This window comes from Vombatus ursinus, unplaced genomic scaffold, assembly GCF_900497805.2.
Source record: "Vombatus ursinus unplaced genomic scaffold, bare-nosed wombat genome assembly UNPS02014811.1, whole genome shotgun sequence".
NCBI lineage: Eukaryota > Metazoa > Chordata > Mammalia > Diprotodontia > Vombatidae > Vombatus > Vombatus ursinus.
Genome location: NW_020954589.1, coordinates 3,275,667 through 3,293,802, shown reverse-complemented (window position 1 = coordinate 3,293,802; position 18,136 = coordinate 3,275,667). Strand labels below are relative to the sequence as shown.

The 18,136-nt window shown below is 39.8% G+C and overlaps 1 protein-coding gene across 1 annotated transcript in view; it reads right to left on the bottom strand.

Moving 5' to 3' along the window:
• Positions 1-1,585: 1,585 nt before the first annotated feature.
• LOC114053589 (adenylate cyclase type 10-like) overlaps positions 1,586-18,136 on the bottom strand; it is a 46,572-nt gene continuing 30,021 nt past the window's right edge. Inside the window, 17 exon segments of the mRNA XM_027876682.1 lie at positions 1,586-2,066; positions 2,612-2,831; positions 3,259-3,454; positions 4,229-4,346; positions 4,619-4,737; positions 5,225-5,321; positions 5,414-5,618; positions 6,920-7,112; positions 7,618-7,790; positions 8,867-8,992; positions 9,452-9,671; positions 11,273-11,321; positions 13,319-13,651; positions 15,388-15,660; positions 15,867-15,989; positions 16,839-16,975; positions 17,565-17,836. Coding sequence (XP_027732483.1) covers positions 1,948-2,066; positions 2,612-2,831; positions 3,259-3,454; positions 4,229-4,346; positions 4,619-4,737; positions 5,225-5,321; positions 5,414-5,618; positions 6,920-7,112; positions 7,618-7,790; positions 8,867-8,992; positions 9,452-9,671; positions 11,273-11,321; positions 13,319-13,651; positions 15,388-15,660; positions 15,867-15,989; positions 16,839-16,975; positions 17,565-17,836 — 2,973 coding nt within the window. The 3' untranslated portion in view covers positions 1,586-1,947.

The following is an 18,136-nucleotide window of genomic DNA, read 5'->3' as shown; positions in this document are numbered from 1 at the left end:
ACATGCTGTCTGCCCCATGAGACTGTAAGCTGTTAGCAGGGACTATATTTTACCTTTCTTCATATTTCCAGTGCTTATTATTACAGTGCCTGGCACACATTAGGCACTTAATAAAGGCTAGTTCGCTAACTTGTTAACTGAACACATACCCCAAAGAGGTCAAAGACACTGGAAAGAGGCCCATTAAGTGTAAAAATATTTATAGTAACTGTTGTAGCAAATAACTGGAAACAAAGTGGGTACCTACCAATTAGGGAATGGTTGAACAAATGTTGGTATATGAATGTAATGACATATGAAATGAAGACTATGACAGATTCAAAGAAACTTGGGAAAATGCACTGAGAGTGAACAGAATCAGAACTTATATGACCACAATCATGTAAAGGAAAACAACTTCGAAAAACTTCAAAATGCTGATCAATATCAGTTTACCAACCATTTCTTCAGAAGAATAATGATGAAGTACACTTTCCACCTATTGGCAGAGAGGTGGTAGACTGGAGTTGAAGAAAGAGAAATACATTTAGAGACACAAACTAAATTTTTTTTTGTTTTTCTTGACTATACTTATTAATTAAAAGAGATAGCTTCTATGTGGGAAAAGGAGGAACTGCAGGCAGTGATAACGATAAAAAAAACTAGAAAAAGGAATGAGCATCAACGAAGCACTTAAAAATATACAGAAGCAGGAAGAAGTTTAGAAGGGAAAGCTGACAAGAAGTTTTGTTACTATCATGACAAATTTAATATATACTTTGAAAAACTAAGTTCACCATTCCATATATAATCTCTTGTTTTGGACATTTGTAGAGTAAAATGTTCATGTGCATTAAAATTTCTTTAAAAATTTAAAACAAGAAAAGAAAATGATTTGGGGAGTTTAGTTATCTGCAGATTTAGTAAGAATTAGTAGTACAATATAGCTACCAAAAGAACTCCTTTGACTGTAAGCTGCATTAAAAAACTGTGTTAAGACTATGGAAACTGGATACAATATTCTACCCTAATCAGATCACATAGTACTATATCCAGTTCTGACTACTATATTTTAAAAAATTACATTGTCAAAGTGGAGCACTTCAACATGAGAGCAAATAGGATGGTGAGGTGACAAACTATGCTACCGGATTATAGGAACGGGCTTAGCCTGAAGAAGTAAGACTTGAATTAGGCTTATTCCAAAGGGGAGAACTAGTGCCAAATAGTGGAATTTAGAGGGAAGCATATTTCTGTTCAATGAACTACGCTTTAATGTATTGTCTAAAACTAGAAATAGGATGCTTGGGGAGGTAATCTTTATCATTAGAGGTCTTTGAGCAGGCTGGATGACCACCTATGATAGCGGTTACTGTTGTTTCAGTCATGTCCCACTCTTCGTGTCCCCATTTGGGGTTTTCTTGGCAAAGATACTGGAGTGGTTTGCCATTTCCTTCTCCAGCTCCTTTTACAGATGAAAAAACTGAGGTAAATAAGATGAAGTGACTTGCCTAGGGTCACACAGCTAGTATATGTCTGAGGTTGGATTTGAACTCAGGTCCTCCTGGCTCCAAGACCAGTACCCCATCCTTTGAGCCACCTAGTTGGTGGGTTCTAGACAGTATTATTTGGGTAGGAGTTAGACTTGATGAACTCACAGGTATCCTCCACCTGTAAGTTTCTATGATTTGGTGCCAATCTGAGATTTTTAAGGGTGTTGTTAGTCTGGCTCAAAATCAGCCAAGCAAAGCTCTAGCTTCTTGTCCAGTTACACTGCTATCTATCAGGAGCTAAAAGAAGTAATGCTTTATCTTGGAAACAGGCTTTTATTAAAATTTTACAAACACATAGGAGTGACTGGGAAATCTAATATATACACTATAGAATAAGAACGGCAGGGCATTTGTTTAAAAAACAGAATCCAGCTCACTTTCTTGTGTCATCTATAACAATATGGATACTATCATTTCATAAAGGTGTATGTTTTAACACACATTGTTGCTCTTCCTGCTCATCCTTGTTTAACATATATTCTGGAGCTCTTGGCTTATTCTTCTTTTCCTTGGCACCATCCACTTTGCCAAATTCTGAAAGTAGGCACACAAAGAATATCAAGATCATTTGGCAAATGTAAAACTCAGAGCCCTGAGACAGAGAAAAGTGGTGTGTAAGATTCTATAATATAGAAGACACAAAAACATGAAGAGAATAGAGATTTTTGACCCTTCTCTTCCTTCTTGAGTCCACACCTATCAGTTTATCTTCCTGGAGACTAAAAAGTCATCCCCTAGTACTTCATTGTTCCTTGTCACTCAACAAACAGCCAGTCTCCATTTTCCCTATGACAAAAAACAAACTATGCCATAGAAATTTTGCTAACCCCCAAAATTTCCTAATTCGTAAGAGTAATGCTTGAGGTAGACTATGGGTCTTTTGCTGTCAAAAGTAGAAGAGATCTCTGTCTTCCTGGACTGTGTTCAGGTATATTGGATAAATATAATGCTCTTTGGAGGAAAAAGCAATTTTGTGCCTATCCTCAGCTCACAGCTACAATCTTTGTCTATTTTTCAAGTAGAAAACTAAGACTGTTCAACAGTTCCACCAAAAAGGGATTCCAGAACTGGGTGCTCACCATGGAGGCTTAAACTCTGTTGGCTAGGGGTGCTCGTGTCCAGCCAAGCTTCTTTCACCTGGGTAGTGGGCAGGCAGGTGTTGTTTAGTCTGAAGACAGTGGCCAGGGGCACCGCTCCTGTCCCTTCACGCCCTGACAGACTGACTGATGCCTTAAGCTTGTGGACCCATGAGTGATACACAGGGCTGGTGGAACAGCGAGAGAAGAACTCCTTGAAATACTACAAGAAAAAGAATTGGGTCATTATTTCAAGACCAGGCATCCCCTTTCCTGCTCCCAACATTTACTTAATACAACACTCAAATCCAGGGTAGGGTGCTAGAGGTATCAGGGCAGCTCACCAAGTTAGATTTTGGAGTTAGAATGGGCCTGGAGCTTGAGGGACAGGGATGTGGGAAGCTTGGTTAAGTGTGGACTTGGTCAGAGACTCCCTTGGGGAGGAGGAATATGAGGTGTTTGGGGCTTTAGAGAGAAAAAAGGATAAGAATAAGAACAGGAACTACTCAGGAACAGGTGTTCAGGAACAAGAACACCTACTGGAGAAGCAGAAGAGCAAGAGGAGGATGAATACAGAACCAGTGAGCAGAAAAGGATGGATGTGATTTGGTGGAAGAAAGAATGAGATGTGAACAGTAGAAAGCGGGTACCTTGAGTGTTTGAATACGAGTCTTTGGAATGTGCTTAGATGCATCTTCTGTGACTTTTTGTAATGCCATCACCTGGCACTCTAAAAACCGGACAAAACCATGGGTACCAAATAGGGAGGCATTTGTTCTGTCCACTAGCCAGCGGGCTTTAGAGAAGCTATGCTCAAACTGGTCCCACTGATGGTGCTGAGCAAACCTAGGGAGAGAATGCTACTGTCAGCTTTTCCTATGCCTTCCTCCACAGCTCTCAGATAAAACACTGAACGTGTCCTGACTCTTCTAAGACAACTTTTAGCCACCACATGGTTTACTCATATTTTCCTGGTACAACCAAAACCGCTGGAGCTGAAGAGACTGGCAAAAGCTTTTCATACATGGAAAGCTTAAAATACAAAGAGGGGTGGTGTGGGGTGACTAGGACATTCATTTCTCCCTTTTACATTCCCAACCCTAAATTTTAATTACTAATATCACCTACTATACCACTACTGCTTTCTCTGTGCTACTCTCATGCTAATGGCATGTTAAATGTGTGAGAACTCTTCTAGTGAATATTTACAAAATTAATTCATTTTCTTATTGAGTTTTGGAAGCCTCCAAAGGATAGTCCTTCACACCACAGCACATAGGAGAAGACCTTCTCTTTCTTCAATGGGCTAGGGCAGGGGTGGGAAACCTGCGACCTTGAGGCCCCACTTGGCCCTTCAGGTTCTCAAGTGTGGCTCTTTGTCTGAATCCAAACTTCACAGAACAAATCCTCTTAACAAAAGAATTGGTTCTGTAAAATTTGGACTCAGTCAAAAGGCTGTACCCAAGGACTTAGAAGGCCACATGTGGTCTGGAGGCTGTAGGTTCCCCACCTCTGGGCTAAGGGCAGTCCTGTCTAGACGCTTGGGATGACCGACTCTCTTTAGGAGTTCCTTCTACCTCCCATTCTAGCTCTGATTGCGGTTCTGTTGCCCCATACTACCACATTGCCAGGGAAGAATGGACACCCAACATGACATTGCTCTGAGAAGACAGGATACAGCTGTGCTCATACTGTTGGATGAAACGCAGGCACTCACCAAAGGGCCGACAAAGCAACCCTGTGGAGACATAAGGAATTTAAGCCCTCTGAAGTAGATGATGTGGAAGGCAGTGGGAAAAAGAATCATGAACATTCAAGGAAATGGTATGTATTACTGAAGAACAATGTGTTTAAAAAAAAAAAGACTCTTACACTTTTAAGTCTTAGAGTCCAGAAAGCTATATTAAGCTTGAGAAGAAGGTCTGGGACCTCCCTCGTGTTTTATATCCAGAGCCTAGCCAGAAGCCTGATGCCTCCCATATTTACCACAGACCCCAGGGTGACACTCACCTTCCCCGTAGAGCAGTAAGTCTAAACAGGAAGAGTAGAAGCAGGCTAAGCCAAGGACACTGTCACTCTGAGCAATGAGCTCCCACTGACTTTCCAGCACACGGACACACAGGCCATACCTGTTGAAGATACAGATATTGAAACCACTTGGGATGTGGGAATAGGGTAGGAAAGGGGCAGATATCAGACTAGAAGGACATCTGAACATGCCTCAGAAATCAAATCTTCTACTCCTCTACGCAGGGCTATGTGAATCCAATGTCAGACACTATGGTTCCCATTCCACACCCCACAAAAAAAGTTTTTAAGTAAAAACCTAATGCCAAATCACTGTATTTTCAGAGGCTTTGCAATTTCCTATCTCCTCTAAGAAAAAACAAAATACAGTACAACCAAAAAAAACTATGTAACTTACTCACAAACAGGCTGTGCTGAGTGACCTGGGGCAGCCCTAACCGGGTCTCACTCTACATACTATGAAGCCTCCTAGAGTGGCTGAGAAACTTCATCTCCTCACAGCTACCTTTGAGAGGTCAGGGATTACTTCTTAGGGAGAACCTACCCTCCTGAGATAATTAATATAAGAATGTGAAATAGTCTTAATACTTGTTTTTCAGAAATGCAGATTTGAAGAGAACTGAGAGGACCAGATACTCCAGGGCTGGTCTCCTAAGTTGTTTGCACATTGCATGAGCTTGATAACCTGCAGAGGATTAGAAAACACAGAATGGAGCCTAATTCTGTCTGACCCTTGGTCCTCTAAGATCCCTTCAAAACAATCCCAAGCATCAATACCCAGGTGGATGGACAGGTCAAGATGGCCAAGGCAAAGCTTGCTATAGGCCAGAGCCTGCATGAGCTGAGCTGTGAGCAGTAGGCCCTCTCTGGAAACAGTGCACTGGCTACTCCTCTGGATGGCAATCAGTTCATAGTGCAGCCACTCCTCCTTGTAGCCCATGCTCTGGGAGAATTGGGAGAAGTCCACATAGGCTGAGATAATCTGAGGATAATAAACGAAGGGGTAAAGTGCTCTCACCCTCAGAACACCAGTCTTCTTGCTCGTAGAAGCTGTCATGACGTGGCACAGCAAGGAGACCTTATTTAAAGCCCATTTCCAACAATTAGCTGTGTAACCACAAACGAGTCACTTAACCTTTATGAGTCCCAGTTTCCTCATATGTAACAAAGTCATACTAATATTTGTTCTGCTTATCTCACAGGAGTATTGTGAGTAAAGCAACATTATGTAAATATGAATTATCATAGTGAAAAGAACACGTGAAATTTGGAGTTAGAAAGCCTGGGTTTGAATTCTGCTTCACCTTTACTAGCTAATTGACTATGGGCAAGTGACTTCAGTTTCTTCATTTGTGAAACTGGTACCTCACAAGAATGTTGTGAGGAAAACAGCAAAAGCAGTTCCCTTTTGCTTGCCTGGAATTCAAGGCATCTCTGCCACCCTGCCCTTCATCACTCCAAGTGCATCTGTCTGTGATTTCTCAAGTTATCACTCCAGCCAAGCAGTTTTGCCTTCTACCCCATTCACAATTTGCTCTTTCTCACTTCTATGTCTTTAAACAGGCCATTTTCCTCAATTACTCTTCACTGATTGCTGATGTTTTGCTTCAAAATTTGTCAAATCCTACCTTCTCTAATGAGACTGCGTTATTTAAACCCACCTGACTCACTACTCTTTTACCCTTCATAATAAGCTTCAGCACTCAGCACACTGCATTGCAACAAAAACTGAATGAATTAAACAGAGCACTGCTCCATTATAGTCTGAACTTGATTACTGCTATTTGTGTTATTAATTGTTTTTTCCTGTTATGTCCTATAGTTTGTAAAGAGATGAAGAGGTTACTCTCAGCACTTCCAATCCCTTCAGCATAATATAAGTCTATATACAGATTATTTCTCCAAGGTATTGCCTGGCTCCTTGAAACCACCAAGTTTCTAGGCTCATCCAGCTGATCCTAGAAGACACTGCCCCTGACCATTCCTAGGTGCCACACACTCATATGAACTTAAAAGAAAAAAAGGGCAAATTCAGTATGTCACTTTTTGTTGCTGTCCGGGTTTAAGCAGAAGCCCAACACACAGACACACACACACACACACACACACACACACACACACACACACACACACACACACACACTAAAGCTATACTAAAGCGAGCTGAGGACATCGAGGAGATATGCAGAAACCAGGGGCCTTTGGGGAATCACCTCACCTGGGGCCTCCCTCTACAGCTCCTCAATTCAGTAAGCCTCCATGAAGGCTGAAGGAGGGACCCACCTGAGTCTGGCTCACAAACTCTTCAGCTGAGTTCATCTGCATAAGGGCAGCGAGCCAGGAAAACCTGCGGCTGCCGGTTGTGGTCTCTAAGCTGTAGAGCCGCCAAAGCAAGGAAAGGCAGCGCACTCGCTGCTGCAGGACTGCCAACTTTTTCTCACTGTTGGGGGGTGGGGGTGGGGGTGGTTGGCACACCCTCCACCAGAAGAAATGTAAGTCTACTCAGCAAGTGGCGATCTCCAGAACCAACAAACCTGGAAGAGACCCAGGCTTCCCACTGCTCCCACTCCTCCACTCAATTTTAAATTAACCCTCCTGACAAGCAGAGTATTCAAAGAGAAAGTTTTTTAAAAAGGCATAATCTTTGAATTGCTACTATTTTGGTTAAATGTATTTTTCATTCACATTTGGGTCTAGATGTTCATTAATTAATGGAGTTACAATTTAATAGTATCCTTTACCCCCAAAACTCAGTGAACATATCTGAAGATGGTGTAACTCCATACTCTACTAAGGGAAAATGAGCTTTTTTTTTTTTATTACAATAGTGAACTAGCTGGAGGAAGAAGGAGCATAATCACTTGGGTGAGCAGGTTCAAAGCTGGCACTTTTCCAATCCTAGAAATGCTCAAAGCCCTGAAATGCTGGAAATGCCTCACGGCTCCAGAGGAAATTAGGGATATTGGGCCCCAGGATCTCACTTGGTGCTGTGATTTAGAGGGGCCTGCCTCTGGGAGGCAGAATGCCGGTACTTTTCAAGGAAGGACTGGAAGATCACCCCAAGCCAAGTTCGGGGAAAGTTCCTTTTCAGCAGTTGGAGACCTTGCCGAGCTAGCTTCTTGGCCAAAGTGATCTGTCCCATGTTGAAACACACCTGGAAAACAGAAGACATAATAGGGGCATGGAAAGAATATAGCACACGAAGTCTGGGTTCAGTGAATCGCAATGAATTTTTTTTTAACTAGGTATATGATTAGGACCAATGGAAAGCTGGAGGTGAGGTCTAGGACAAGAATGACACTCATGACCAGGCTCCAAGTGTATCCATAAGCAAAGGGGGCAAAGCAAGTATGAGAAAGAGAAACCCAACAAAGTTCTCTACATTCCCCTCTCCTATGCATTTAGCAATAGGGTACAGACTGAAGTTTAGACTAGAATACACTATCCAGGGCCAAGACAAGTGGTCATTTAGATGGTGACTGGATGAAAAATAGTTTATGTGCCTCCAGGATACCTGGAAGAGATTTGGAGTCATCATCAAGTTCTGTACTCACCTTTCTAGTGGTTGTCACTTTCAGAGATAACAACAAAGAGGATGGACATGATGGAAATGGTGGGGGTAGGAGAGAACTGAGGGGGCAATGTTGGTGGATGAAACAACTGAAAAGTGGGGAAGGTTATTTTAGGTTCTCTCAAAAACAGATGCTCCATAAGGTCACCCAGATCTCCTAAGAAAGCTGCAAAGTTAATTTGACTACAGAATAATCAGGGGAAGACTACATAATAACTGTCTGAAAACAGACAAAATCATGCTCTAAAGGCCTCTTTATTCTTCATAGTAATTGAAGGGAACAGGACCACAAATAAGCCAACAGTGGACAATTCAAATTTCCCATTAGTTTTCAAATACACTGCCTATGTTAGATTTACTTATCCTCATTAGATTTTATAAGGCTAACCTAAAAATAAATTGTGTTCCCCAAATGACAAGTGGAAGAATATAACCTAGAAATGGACTGAGTGGCTACGAAAAGTCATATTGGAACTAACACACAATGTAACACAACAGTCCCGTGTAACTATGAGCTGACAATATATAAGAATTAAAGTAAAGATGCTTCAGAGGTTGATACATCTAGAGATAGTACCTAATACAAGTAGACTTCATAGAAATAATGACAATTTCTCAGAGAACAATCAAAGCCTCAGAGAATTCTCCTCGTCTCTCACCTCTGCCCGAAGACTGCAAAAAGTAGCTTCCTCAAATTGACTGATTTTCAGCTTAGGTTTCTTTAAGAATGAGAATGCTGAGGACTGTCCCAGCAGGCTGGTTGCTTTCTTCAAGTAAAAAAATGCCTTTAAGTCAGGAAGATGAGATCAGGACAAGAGAATAAAATTGGGATTACTAGGTTCATGGTTAAAGTAAAATATGGTAAATGTTAAAAATTAGAATTAAAATTAAAACTAGGTTTAGTTTAGAGTTAAGAGTAGAGTCTTTGGTCTATACTCCACACATTTATTCTATCAAGTCCTAAAGGAAGAGCTAACTTTTGGGATAGCCTTACTTAATACGTTACACTCGCTCCTACTAATTATTCACTAGCCTCTCTAATTTAGGTTTGTTCCTAAGTCCTTTTCCACCTTGTCTCTCTCTCACTTCCATCTTTTTCTCTTCATCTCCCCCTTGGAAATTTAAAAAACAAAAAGAAATTTCATTCAAATTTCCCAAAGCCAAGGGACATAAAACTTCCCTGACATTTAGGAGGAGGAAGGAACATAGGAACATTTAGTAGGAAGAAGGCAGAATTTTCTCACCATATAATTGTCTGACATGTACAAAGAAGCAGCTGCAGCCTCTAGCAAGTAGTAGAAAGCACTGGTATTATCTTCAATTATTATACAATGTTGTATCAGAGGTGAAAGAACTAATTCCAGGATGGCCCCACACTGACAAGGCTCCATATTCAGCACTTCCTTCTTATTGCTGGCCTGGGCTTTCATTCTGTTCACATGATCCAGAAACTCCTGTTCTGTTCTATTTGGAGTGAAGATAAAGAACTGAGAAAGGCAACTTTCATTAATTCAATAAACAATTATTAAATGCCTGCTGCATACAGAGAACCATTCTAGGCATTGGGAATACATAGTTCATATAAAATAAATTTGAATTTTGGAATCCTGAAATGGTAGAGATGAAATGACCTCAAAAAACATCTAGCCCTGCCTTCTCTCATTTGACAGATGAGGGAACTTAATTGAATAGAGGTGGAGTGACTTACCTGCACACAGCAAGTTAGTGGAAAAGTCAAAACTAGAACAAAAGTCTCCTGATTCCTAGTCCAGTACTTTTTCCAGTAAACAACCTTGGCTTTCTCATCACCATGACTTGTTCACTACCTTGACGTCCTCTTTCGAGGAGTGTAATGGGACCAGGTTCCAAGCCCAACTTTTTCATAAGGTATTTCTCTATTAAACCAATGCATCATCCAAACTACTAACACTACCTCTGCCTTTTACTATAATGCACTTCTATAATTTGGCAATCATCTAATTTTTTTAATTACTTGTCTTCTCTTTCAGTGATATTGAGGGATAAGGATCAGGTAAATTATTTAGTATCAATTAGCTAATATTCTTTAAGGCCCTACTCTATGTATAATGTACTATGTATTGGGAAATTAAAAAAAAAAAAGAAAGAAAAAATAATCTTGCCCTAAAGGAACTTAATGTATTTGGAGAGTTAAGATGTGTGCATGTGTGTGTGTGAAAAGCTACATATTAAATGTCATAAGGGTACACACGACTACTTGCCAAATGAATAGTGAGAGATCTACCACGGTCTGGGGAGACTTGTGAGAAGACACATGAATTGAGGTGGGTACTGAATGACTGGTAGAATTTGGGTCATTGGACAGGATGGAGGAAGGCATTCCAGACAGAGACATGAGCAAAAGCAGACATACGAACAAGCACTTCTTATGCATGAAGATAATACTGAACACCACCAACCTGACTGGAACTCGGTGCATTTTGGGTAATAGTCAAATAAAAGGTTGGAGAGTTAAACTAGGAACAGATTATAGAGAACTTTGAATGCTAGGCAAAGGAATTTTGATCGGATGAGGTGTATGATACAGAAACATCTAGCTAATTCTTGGGAAATACAAATTCTTTTTAAAATCAGCATGAGCCAAACATAATTGGAAAAGCAAATATATGTCATCAAAAATGCATTTCAAATCCAATTTACTTACAGAACATTTTAAGGTTACAAAGCACTCTCCCCACAACATCCTTGTGAAGCATAGAATGCAAGTATTATTCTCTCCTATAGTATAAACCAGGAAATAGGCTGAAAATGATGAAGATGAGTTGCCAAAGGCGACAAGGTCAGTGTCAGAGCTAGGATTCAAATTCAGGTCTCCTGCCTCCAAGTCTAGTGCTCTTTTCACTACACTGTACTACTTCTCAGTTTATACTTGGCTATTTCTAATTTAATTTTTGGATTACCCAGTCCCATGTATTATCCAGGCTGATGACCCCCTCACTTAAGACAGACAACCAGAATCTGACTCCCACCCACTACTTTTAAAATTTTCCTCATTAATTTCATTAAACTCCATCACACTGATCTACCTGAGATGATCTTGATTCCTGAAACTTTTCTTATCGAACTGAAAACTCTCTGCAGAGAAAAAAATAGAACATAGTTCACTCTCAATTACCTGTAGCAATATTTGAGTTCCCCTAGACATTCAAGCATGTCTGAACTGTCTTTCCCATTATAAACTGAAGCACAAATAAATGTTAATACTACCATAAGCAATACAAAATTAGGAAAGTAAATATACAAAGAAGCAAACAAAAAAAGTTGTGATAATATGTGTATGTATGTGTACACACACACACACACACACACACACATGCATGTGTATGAAAAGCTTTACTTTACATATCGGTTTTAGATTATCCAGTCTACGGTTGCCTTATAGGAGTGCAGTAATTAAGAACTGTCCAGATTAGATCTGTAACCAGACCTGAATAACTATTTGACTCTCAGCGCTCAAGACATGAGACAAAGGAAATTATCAGAGGAACAACAGAGCTTAGGTTTCCAAAAGCCATGATGACCAATAACACCTATGGCTTTTGTCTATTTAGCCTTGACTGAGTCTCATCCTTTGGGATTAATGATATAAGTGCAACTGCTTCTTCACAAATCAAAACAGGGAAATCTGAAAATGACACCCACAGAAGAGAGATTATCTAATTATGTGAAGGTAATTTGGTTGAGGAGAAAATCCCTATCTACTCTTAGCCTCAACAGGAAGGGTGGGAGAATAGTTCCAATTTACTTGAAGTAGATCAGTAGGGATTCAAGTTAAATAAGAGAATAAACCTTCTGATAATGAAGAATGTTCCTATCATTGAGTGGAATAGCTGAGGGAGGCCACTGAATCCCATCTCCAAAGGACGGCATTCCATGTCTGGCCTTGAGGAGAGGCTATACTTCCTAAGGAAGGGCAGGAATAAGATGACCTCAGGAAGATCCAGCTAATATAGAGAATTTGTGATTCTATGTGAAAACCTACATGAGCTACATGGGAGCAAAAGGAGTTTCTCAGAAAACAAAAATATTTCCTTCTCCTTTATCCTTTCCACTGCCTGAAGTACTTCTATATAGTTATTCAGGTAGCCTGTGCTTTAGATATTTTTCTGTACTTGAACATAATCTTTACAAATCAAATCTCATTTTCACACTGACAATTTCAGAGCTACTCTAACAATTTCTGATTGTTCTCCAATAGTGAGTGGCTCCTAAGTCAATTTATTAAACTATATGTTTTTCTATTTTTCCCTATTTCTCTGTCCAGTTGCTAATGATCTATAGAGCACTAGAATGCATTTAGGGGAAAGGAATCGTCTGCTTGAGGTTTCCAGTGGAGTATTTGGAAATTATATCTCTGTCATTTGTGTTTTTATATATTTATCCAAACCCCCTGAAAGCTCGTGGAAGATATTAGTCTCCTTTCTTAATATTTCTTAACACAGCAATGTTTAATATATTTCTTAATATACCAATACGTGATATTACATTGAATGAGTATTCAATCAATGTGATAGACTAATTTCCACTTAAGACTGTTATTCTCTCTCTTTAACAGGGAGAAGATAAGGAAAATACCTTGGCTTGGGGCCTGTGAAGTTTTTGCTGAATATGTTCTTGCTAGGAAGGTCTTCATTATTCCTTCAGCATCATTTGAGTGTGCAACTGTCCAATCTAAAACAGAAATGGAGAGGTGGCTTTGCAGTCAGTACCCATAACAGAAGTCAGAAGACTAGATTGGGGTAGAGAAATGAAGCCTGCCAAGTAAAAAAATGATGATAAAACCTTTTTGTGATACCAAGCTGGAAAGCAGTGTTTCTAAGCATGGCCATTGGTTTCCTCTCATTTTAACTCTTTACTCATCCCATAATTCATTCTATAATTCCTCCTTTATCATATCTGTTGTTTACTTCTAAAGGAAAAAAATGGTTTCTCTCACTTGTACTTTCTTTCCATCCTTCTTCTCTTCCTTCATTATTTGATTATAGTCTTTTGAAAAAGAAGAGCACAAATATGACCACAAGGTATCAGGGAGATGTTACCATTATGTGTCCTCTCTGTCACCCCATGATTACCTTGGGTAGAGGGCTTCTGCAACGTGGTCAGAATCCCTTCTCTGAGCTGAGAGCTGCTATTTTGAGCCCTGCAAAACCAGGATGTTGCAAAGGAGCTTTGGACAGGACCAATGGCAAAACGGTGGAAGGGGACAAAATCCCCTCCACTGCAACTCTCACATCGGCAGGCCCAATCCTGGAGGAATCTTGCACATTCAAGGTGCAAGGTTGCTTGCTTCTCCTTGGGCCACAGCTCCCATGCAGCTTCTCGAAGTAGAGGTACTCCAAATTGTAGTACTGCTAATGGAGAAGAGGACAGCTCCCCTTGCATTCTGAGAGCAGTAGGACTTGTATCTGCAACAGAAAAGGATCAAGGTAATACTCTTTAAAACACCTGTTCTTTACACTATAGAAAGCTCTCTATTAAATATATGGAAGCTTATGTAGGATCTTAGGATTTAGAGCTGGAAGGAGAAAGAAACTTATAAATCACTGGGTTTTACATTTTATGGATGAGGAATCTGACATTAAATGCATTGCCCAAGGACATATAGGTTGTAAACAGCAGAACTTGGATTTAAACCCCCATTTCTGACTTCAAATCACTAGGTTTGAATTCCTACTCAGTTTTTTAAAGAGCAACTCAAATGCATCCTCCTTGAAATCTTCAATGATCCTGATCAACAACAACCTTCCTTCCTCTAACATCTCAAAGCACTTTGTTTTATACCTCTCTATGAAAAACTTGTATTTTATTACCTGTGTATGTGTTTCTTCCTCTTACTAGAATGTAAACTTCATGAGGACAGGTACCTTGTCTTATTTTATCTTTGTAGCTCCTCCACCTAAGCCTAGCTGTGTTTTGTACATTATGTGCACTTAATGAATATCTGAATAATGAATGCAAAACAGTAGAAGCAAGGTCAATGCAAAGCAATACACAATCCAAAAGCATTTTTTTTTCACTTTGAAATAAAAGCTCCCTGACAACTTCTGGTTTTGAAGAGCACAAAATACTAACTAGACTCACAGAGATGATTCTCACTCAACTTCCAGCCCTCTGCCCAATTCAGTGTTCTATCCATTAAAATATCGTCCTCTTTATGCACAGCAAACGTTGTTTTCAAATGCTTACCGACATTATCACTACTCTGGAGGGAGAGTCAATGAGGCCAGAAATTTTGCATTCACCTCAAAGTGATGCTGCCCATTCCTATCAAAAGGGAGGGAACAGGAAAAAAGTACACAGAAAGAACACAAGTGATAAACTCCAGAGAGCTCCTTAGGAAGCAGGGTTATGTGGTAGAAAAGTGTACTAGGCCTGAGGGTGAGAAACCTGGCTAGAACGCATGTGAGTTGAGTGCCCTTGAGTAGGTCACTTATCTCCACAAACCACAGTGTCTTCACATCACTACTTGCTCACAAGTGTGAGGAACATGCTTTGTAAAACAAAGGGCTATACACATGTGAGGTGATATTATTTGATTTTCTAAATCATTATACATATCCATATGAATACCAATATTTTACATTCCAGTAGGAGGAAATGACATACACACAGATAGTGTAATATAAAATAATTCTTAAATGTTTCATAGAGGAGCCAACAAAATGTTACAAGACTTTAAAGGAAGGCTGCTGTGGACAGGGATCACTGAACCATTCCTGGAGGACACATGTGAGCTGGTTTTTTAAAACTGGCTAGTAATTCAACAGGCAAAAGGGGGCAGCAAGGGCATTCCAGGAATGAGACACATCAGGAACAACTTAAATCTGATTAAATATTAGTCTGACTTATAAAGCATACCATATTTAATATGCTTAATCACTTTTTTAAAAATATGACACTAGCTAAACAATATTGTGAAGGGTAACATATAGGGTGGGCCTATGAATTCTTTTTTGCCTACATTCATGTTTCTTTAATTTTTTTTTCCATCTTCCCTTTGAATACCTTTATAGACTTGTGTCTCCTTCTTTAATATTTCCACTCAATGCCCAGGACAAGGCTTTGTCCTCCCATGTCAATATAGGAGCCCTCATTTGAAACTGTTTCCAAGACTAAGAATCAAGCAGTAGTCTTTACTCACCTAACTTCCACTTCTGCTTTTCTGCTTGGACTATCAGTGGGATTGAACAGGGAGTCAGGGCTGACCTAGGTGTAGTCTCCTGGCTTTTGCTGACCAAGCAAAGCACCCGTAACTCCATAAGAGACCTTAACACCTGTTGCATCTTCTTCTTGGTCCATCCAGGAAGGAGACGTTGCAGAAGGTCTGTGGGAAACGTATGTCCAATGACGGCCGCACACTTGACCAACATTTGTTGTGCAGGGCTTAGCCCATCCAGTTGGATTACTGCTATTTCTGTAAAAAAAGAAATCAATAAGAATATATTTAGCCAATTTCATTTGTTGTTTCTCTTAGAAGTGAGATTCTTCTTTCAGCTCAGTGAAGGTAAAAAAGCAAGTGAAGATAAAAGATTTCAAATGACTTACCTTTGGTTACACAGAAAGCTAGTGATGGACAAAGACATCTGAAATCAATATACTTAGAGTCTATAGAGGACTCACCTTTTAACAAAGGTGGAAGAAAGAGGGTATCCAGATTCACATCCTCCCTGACAGTACAGATGTAAAGCTCCTCTTCAGAGCTGGTGGGGGAAACCTTATACATTGCTGATTTGGTGGCACTGGCTATGGAGAGAGAGAAGTTGGCCTGTGGATAGTATCATTGCTCAGTAATTTGGGTTTCAAATCAAAAGATATAGGAGTTGTTTAAGAGGTAAAAAGGATGAAGACAGAGTGAATCTAAGTTAAAATTAACTATCTTCACCTTCCCTGTCTGTTCTTATTTGCTAATAATAACAAATCTATATCTTTGCCAAACACAATGACTTTTTATGGCTCCTCCTGATAGTTCCTTATTCTCTTGCTTCCAAGCCTTTGGTTGTCATTCGATCATACATACACACACACACACAAATATATAAAAACATACGCATAAAATATACACACGTATAATACACATGTGTACCATATATATGTATTACCGGTGTGTATATATATGTATTTATAGGCTGTTCCATATATATGTGTGTATAATACACACACACACACAACAACCTCCTTCTTTCTGTTCACCTTACTATATCCATTTCTTTACATCATAGTTCCAAGTATTCCTGGGTTTATTCAACTCAAACTCTGAACTTGCAAAATCTAAGTCACCTTTTATGTCATTTCCTCATTTTAACTATGTACTGCTAATATTTTTGTTGATTCTATTTATGTATATTGCACCCACTATTGTCTGGCCAAACTAAGTCATTGGTATTAGGTGTTGCCATCAACTTAATTTAAAAATACTTTGACTGAGGGCACCATTAAGAGGCTTGGGAAGAAACAGCTTATTATTCTACAAAATAAACCCTAGTTATCAGTAAGAAAAAGCATCTGCCCCATAAGGGAGTGATGGGATGGTCTAATCCTGGGAAAGAGATTCCAGCAGGTTAGGAAGAACCTGTAGGAGGTAATTAAGCTTACTGGTAAGCATCTCCCATTTACTGTCCTCCTCCTCCTCCTTCTGTAGGACATGAAAGAGCAGCACCTCCCAGGAAAGAAGGCTCTGGCGCAAGACCTCACAATAGAGGGGTACCCCAAAGCTCCTGTGGAGAAAGTAGCTGCAAAGAGAGAAATGTAAGGGGCTGACTAAAGACCATGTGAAGGGGACTTAAGGCTAGTTCACAGTTAGATGTCTATATAATCAGCACTGACAAAAGCAATTGCAAAGATGATATAAAATAGTAAATAATTTATAAGAAATAATTTCTTTTTAGCTTTGAAGGGCTATAAAAATGTTAAGCAATATTATGAGATTGATTTTCCTAATTTTGTCTTATATTATTAATGAAGTAGTAGTCTCTAGGAAGGGGTCCTGGGGACAGGGCAGAAGCTGGCCTAGCTACAGACAACTCACAAAGTGATCCCACACATTCGCCAAAAGTTGATTTCATATATATAAATATATATATATATGTATGCATGTATGTGTGTGTCTATGTGTATATATGTATATGTATGTGTGTGTATGTTTATGTATATGTGTGTCTATGTGTGTGTCTATGTGTATGCGTGTGTGTATGCATATATATGTGTGTGGTCCAGGTACTAATTTGTCATTAAGCCCACTATCTTTAAGAGTACCCTTCCCATTCCCTGTGTAAGGGAGACCTGGACCTGCTCCCTTATATTACGGTCTTGGCCACTCACATCTGCAGCTCTCGGGGGATGCTCACCACTCCCAGATCCTGACACACCATTTCCAACAGTAAGGAAGGTACGAGTATTGGCAGAGTCACATGGGCAGCTTGGGGGCTTTGTATGAAATTCTGTGCCAAATTACACAGGGCAGATGTGGAAGATAAGGCCATCACCACGACAACAGGAACACTGGAGAGCAATGTCACCAAAAACTCCCAAGAGGCTGTGTCTATGTACTGGGCCTCATCAATGAGGAAAATCAGTGATTCTTCCTTCACTGCCTTAAAACAACAGCAAAGAAAGAACAAAGATTTCTAAATTAGACACAAAAGCTCCAAACGTCTAAGCCTACTGGGAATTTCATACTATTAACTTATTTGAAAACCAGTATTTTTAAAGCTGGGAAAGTCAACATATTCATACATCCATCACCAATGGGGCTTAAGGCCAGTTCAACACAGGGCAGGACTCTAGAAATGTATTATTATGTCCAGCTAATACTTAACATTTTTTTTTTATAAGACCCGTGACTTAATCGGTATAGGAATTCCTAGTGAGCAAATCAGCAATTGCTCTGCAAA